Source organism: Pleuronectes platessa, chromosome 5, assembly GCF_947347685.1.
Source record: "Pleuronectes platessa chromosome 5, fPlePla1.1, whole genome shotgun sequence".
NCBI lineage: Eukaryota > Metazoa > Chordata > Actinopteri > Pleuronectiformes > Pleuronectidae > Pleuronectes > Pleuronectes platessa.
In genome coordinates, this window is record NC_070630.1 from 24,105,189 (window position 1) to 24,111,286 (window position 6,098).

General features: G+C 41.6%; 1 protein-coding gene across 2 annotated transcripts in view; it reads left to right on the forward strand.

Moving 5' to 3' along the window:
- pik3cb (phosphatidylinositol-4,5-bisphosphate 3-kinase, catalytic subunit beta) overlaps positions 1-5,311 on the forward strand; it is a 51,991-nt gene extending 46,680 nt beyond the window's left edge. For both annotated transcript variants that reach the window (XM_053422310.1, XM_053422311.1), the window contains 4 exons: positions 69-192; positions 280-425; positions 2,174-2,306; positions 3,624-5,311. In XM_053422310.1, coding sequence (XP_053278285.1) covers positions 69-192; positions 280-425; positions 2,174-2,306; positions 3,624-3,761 — 541 coding nt within the window. In that variant the 3' untranslated portion in view covers positions 3,762-5,311. The remainder of the gene's footprint in view (positions 1-68; positions 193-279; positions 426-2,173; positions 2,307-3,623) is intronic.
- Positions 5,312-6,098: the final 787 nt, after the last annotated feature.

The window sequence follows — 6,098 nt, forward strand, 5'->3', positions numbered from 1 at the left end:
AACTGCACTGACTGAAGTCTCTGAAAACCTGCTCATGTGTATCCAACATGTATGTTGTGTATCAACAGTGATGCTCTGGAACGGGCCATTGAGGAGTTCACTCTGTCCTGTGCAGGCTACTGTGTAGCCACCTATGTTCTGGGCATCGGAGACCGTCACAGTGACAACATCATGGTCCGCAGCACTGGACAGGTCAGACATTTATCTGTGTAAACGATACAGGTTCTGTTGGTTTTCCAGCTTCCACAGTGTTCACTGATGGGCTCTTTTGTCTGTCAGCTCTTCCACATAGACTTCGGCCACATCCTGGGCAACTTCAAGTCCAAGTTTGGCATCAAGAGGGAGCGCGTACCATTCATCCTCACACACGACTTCATCCACGTCATACAGCAGGGGAAGACGGGATACACAGAAAAGTTTGCCAGGTTTGTTTCACTGTGTCTGTCTTTTTAATGTTCAGCCTCTGCCAAAGACTAATGCAGTAAATCCTACTTTCAGTGTAGGTTTCAGTGTGTGTTGAAACCGTGTTAAAGAAGTGCTCATTCAACCGTAGGATCATTGGTGGTGGAACGGCGGAACGGCTTTGCATTATTTTGACAGCTGTTGATAACTTGTGTAATATTTTGTCTACTCTTTCAAATCAATGAGGACGGTCTTTGTGCTGTCGAGAACATGGTAACCAGGACAAGAATGGAGCTCATGTCATACGAGTAGAGGTCGTTTATCTGTGCGAGCATATTGTGATGTTTATTTCCACTTCAGGTTTAGTGTAAAAACCCTAGATGGAACTTGATGTGGTGTAGTAATAGATCACAGAGTCACAGGAGACACAGGTGCAGGTCTCTACATCATGGCAACAACATTTACAGAATCCATTTATGTTTGTCAATGTTTGCTTTTACTGAGCGGCACTACAGAGCTTTTCATTTTTGTCTTGGAGTTAGGTGAAAACATTTTGCTGATTGTATAACAGACCTGAAATAGCCGACATCCAATGTATGAAAAAATAACACTAGTTTAGTGAATCATTTCTATTTATATATAAACCTCATGTGAACGGTAATAAAGCAAATTCAGTTTCATTGAATATGAAATCTTTAGTGCAGATAAACCAGGATGAATGGAACTCTGCATCACTGACTGTTTGTCTATTAACACTTATCAACACAGGACAAGAGAACAGCCCATTCCAACCTGATAAGATTTAGAATCGCCACTGCTTCATTGACATAAAAAAAGGCTAAATTGATCTCAGTGCAGCACCCTCTTTCACCAGCAGGTGGCAGAGGAAGCTCAGGCACTGATGAACACTGTATTTAAGAAGAGAAATAAGCTGCAGTATACTTAAAAGAGGGAACGCTTCACACACAGGGGTCAGTTGTTTTAGCATTTAAAGTTTAGAGTTGGTAGTTTAGAGTTCGTAAAAAAAATTTGGGGAGGTAAATCACATAAGTTCAACCCTCAACGTGTGTCTCCGCTGCTGAGGTATCATATAACAACATACAGCTGGAGCGCACACTGTTTATCAAGTAGGCAAATCCTTTGGGGAAAGTTGAGATAACTGCAATAATGTGTGTTGTAATGACCTACATCCATAAAGGTATCACAGGAGCGTAAACATGTGGAGGCAGGTCCCGCACAGCATCAGTACTTTCTGGAGTTAATCTAAATAATCTCACCGATGTCTTGTATAGAAGTTCAGAGCCACTGTAAACATTACCCAGGCTGTGTCATACTGAACTGGAGGAGATTTGGTGATGGCTTAAGAACTTCTTTAAGTCATTACCTTTGTAATCACATTGACTTAATGGATTATGTATAATCATCACGCTGCTCCTTTGACATTTAAACTGCCAAGTGGTCCCAACACCTCAGAACCTTCACAGCATGGTTTCTGGAGGCTTTCTGTCTTACTGATATCCTGTGAGTGAGAGCGAGAAAATAATCTATACTCAGAATTGTTTATGTGTAAGAGAAGCAGTGTTGGTGAGTTACTGTTTCAGCAAATGTGGTATATGTGGGTTCAGTAAATGGTACATTGTGCACCAGGCAGTAAACACGTACACAAAGGGTTTTGATGGAAGTGGAAATACGGTATGTGTATATATGTTTATTATCTGTGAATGTCAAAACTAACTAATGGTGTGTGTGTGTTTCTGTTTCTGTTCTGCAGTTTCCGTCAGTACTGTGAGGAGGCCTATCTAATCTTGAGGAAGAACGGGAACCTCTTCATCACTCTGTTTGCACTCATGTTGACTGCTGGACTGCCTGAGCTCACCTCAGTCAAAGACATCCAGTACTTAAAGGTACAGCACACATATGGACTCACACACACACACACACACACACACACACACACACACACCAGTATCATACTTGTAAAACTTGCTGGTCAATCAGACTGGGAGAAGCTGCCTCTTATAGATCCGGATGTTTTCACTAGAGTTAGACTTAACCTCAGATTGTTTAAATCAACAGCCAACCTTATCAAGACCTTTTACTGTGTGTGTTTCTCTTTTGGGTAAATAGTAAATGCTCTGTATTTATATAGCAGCTTTTCTAGTGTTGATGAGCATTCAAAGCAGTTTACAGAAATGTTTTGCCACTCACCCATTCACACACACATTCATTCAGTGCATATATGTGCAACCATTTCTCTGTCACACATCAATCACAGCCTTCAGGGGCATTAATGTTTCCCAAGCACACTTGAAAGAGTCGGGATCAGACCACAGCCCTTCTGGCTGGTGGACAACCCATGTCTTGCAACTCCAGAAGTTGCTTGAAAATCATCACATTTCTAAGTTTTCTTCACTATTAAATAAATCCAGATAGAGATGTCTGTACATCTGTGGCTCCACCTCAAACAAAAAGTGTTTAGAATCCATTCAACGCTCCTTTATTTGCCAAGAAACTGCTCAAATTTGATCCTACAGCAAACGCCGATTCACATAGCTTCCATAACTACAGTTTATATCCTGTTAACAAGAACCAGGACTACACAACCTTCCCAATTTGACCAGTCAAATAGTTCATCATCAATCTAAGTCACACATACATGTCACTATGTGTTTTAACCAGGCAAACTCATAGCAAATCAATTGACATAATTGTCTATGTTTGATGAGTAACTTCTCTGACCATACCAGTTTTCATCCCTGAGCAGTGATCTATTTATTTATATATATTTGCAAATATGTACCAATTAAAACACTTATTTTTACACATTAAACAGTGAAGAAAAGATGTGCATTTATGTTTATATACGTTTTATTCTATTAATTATGGATAAACTCTAAAATCAATTACATTTCTTTGTCACAAGGGTTTGATAAATGCATCTTAGGAATTTTTGCTAATGTATATCAGCTGATTTATTAGTATTGGAAATTGTTTACGCCCTAATATCAGCATCAGCCTCCAAAACTCTATATAAGTCAGACTCTTTAATACATGTATGTATATATAAGAGATTATATAACTCGTTGCCACAATTATCATCATGCTGTTTGAGAGTTGCTATATAAATATCCATATGAAAAAAAAATATTATGAACTTCCTCATGACTTCTCCATCCTCCTGACTGATCCTCTCCTCTCTCCTACAATTCCTCTCTCCTCAGGATTCACTGGCTCTAGGTAAAACAGACGATGAGGCACTGAAGCAGTTTCGCCAGAAGTTTGACGAGGCCCTGAGAGAGAGCTGGACAACCAAAGTCAACTGGATGGCCCACAACGTGGCGAAAGACAACCGGTCCTAGAGCAGCTATGGCCCCTGAAAGTGCCGGGGCTCTGGGGCCAAGAGGACTCAGTGAAGACACAGTGTCTGAGTGTGGGGGAGAGGAAATGTGACAGAGGGGACAGTGGCACATCCACCTATATTTAAAGAAGGGAATCTAGCAGAGTATCCCAAACATGAGCAGATCAGCCCCATGTACCGTACATGCAGGGTAAACCTCCTCTCCCAGACTGCACATACCCTCAATCTCTGTACCCCCCTCACCTGGAATCACTCACACCGGCCTGGTGCCTCCGGAAAAATCCAAATTCATGGTCTCGTGACATTTCTGTGGAATCATGGTGGGTAACGTCGCTGCTCATTTTGCACAGGGACAACAGCTGATGGAGCACACAGCCAAAGGAAGGGAACTGAAGCACCCACTCTGCCCACACTAAACCTGAACCAGTCCCTACGCAGCGGGCTGGCGATAAAAAAACCATTTCGGAGCGGCCGAATTTTTGTGAAACTTTGGTGGCGGATTTGAGACTCTGCATGCATGGACTCTGAATGGGCCCCTGGACTGCATCAAGTATAGCAGAGATGTCAAAAGTCCCAAAAAATCAACACAACAACCCCACGTCTTAAAAAGAATGTGCCCAACGCCCACAGGAAGTGCATCTTAACAGTTTCGCTGTCTCAAACTGTGCCTCAAAACTGCGGGACGATTGTATTTTCTTTATGAATTTTTTGTTTCTTTTGCCATTTAAGAATATCACCAGACTTCTATACGCCAGACTATTTTAGAAGCCCACAAAAATAAAACGTGTGAGGGAAATAATGATTATAAAAGAGAAGGATTTATTAGAGAAAAAGACGCCCTTGAGCCTTTTGGTCCACTGAACACTGGAATGTTTTTAGAAAGACGTATATTTCGGTTGTATTTTAAGTATCTTTTATTTTGAAATGACAATTTGTATTGTTTATTTCAAATGTCTTCATATGAGAGCATTATTGGACAAAGCGTGATCCCCTGTGAGTTGTCGCTGCCCCGCTCGACAAAAAGTGTATAAGTATGTCAGCCTTTTAAAGCGCCCGCCCAAACCATGACGAATAAACTTACTGAGAAATAACTGATGCTTTTAACGTGGTAGGACCAAACAAAAAAGAAAATGCATTTGTATTGTTTATACTATGTTTTTAATGATCTGCTTCAGAATTGAATGTGCAAATCTGTGGCGCTCTCTTTTTAAGTGTATTTGTTTTTATACGAGCAGGTGTAGGCGGGGGGGGGGGGGGGGGGTCTCAGTAGGGACGTTACACTGCAATGCAAAACTACTTCCCCGTTCCGACGTACGGTGTTTGATTTTCGTGCAATATCCGAGTATATGAACCATATCCTATTATATAAAACCTCGGGCGCAGACCTGAGCCTGTACTGGTTTTGTCTGTTGGCTTATGTGTGATGCCGTTGTGTTTCGCACCACTAGCCTTCAAATGTCTCAGACACTGGATATTGTCAAATATACAGGCTTTTATTGTTTTGCTGGTTTTTGTTTTCATAGGAGTTTTATTAAAGTTATTTTCCACTTGGCTGCTGTTCTGCCTGTGCTCTATTTATTGCCAGAGATGTGGGCTGTGTGACCTCCCTCCACTCAGGGCAGCTTCATAGATTGTGTCTCTGATTTGAGCACTGTGATGAATAGTGATTGCTTCCTGAGCAGAAGAACATTCAGACCTATTTTTGCAATGCTTGCACCACAGGAACACGGGAACGTTGTACCTGTTCATGTCGTCCTTGAGGAAACCAGCTGAGTGTTAACTTTAAATCCTTTTTTTCTGTGAATTTGAACAATGGTAACGCTTAGAGCATCAAATTGCACATTCAAGGCGGTTTTTCCCAACATGGAGTCTCAGAGGTTGATACTACACAAGTGCTTAAGGATGGAATCGTGAGGTAACACAAGGTTACATCTGATTTCAGTGTCAAACAACCTTCTGTTCAGTTGTTTCAGGCTGCAAAGTCCTAGTTAGAGTCAGTGGCTCAGTTACAGGACACTCATTTCTACAGAGAAAACTTTGTGATCATGTTAAATTTAGGCAAGGGCATAAGATATAGTTTCTCACCGTGACTGGGGGAGCTCCGGTCTCCAAAATCATTACTCTCCAAGAGACCAGAAAACCTGCAAAGTCAATTTAGGACATGTTTCTACAGGATCGTCTCCTCCCATGCCACACAGTCTTGAGGAATATGCTTTCTGTGTTGCATGTATGGACTGTAGCCCTCCATTAACTATACCACTTACCGTGAGGGTAATGGGGTCCTGCAGCCAATCCCAGATGACATTGAACAAGTTACAGACAAAACAAACATTCACTC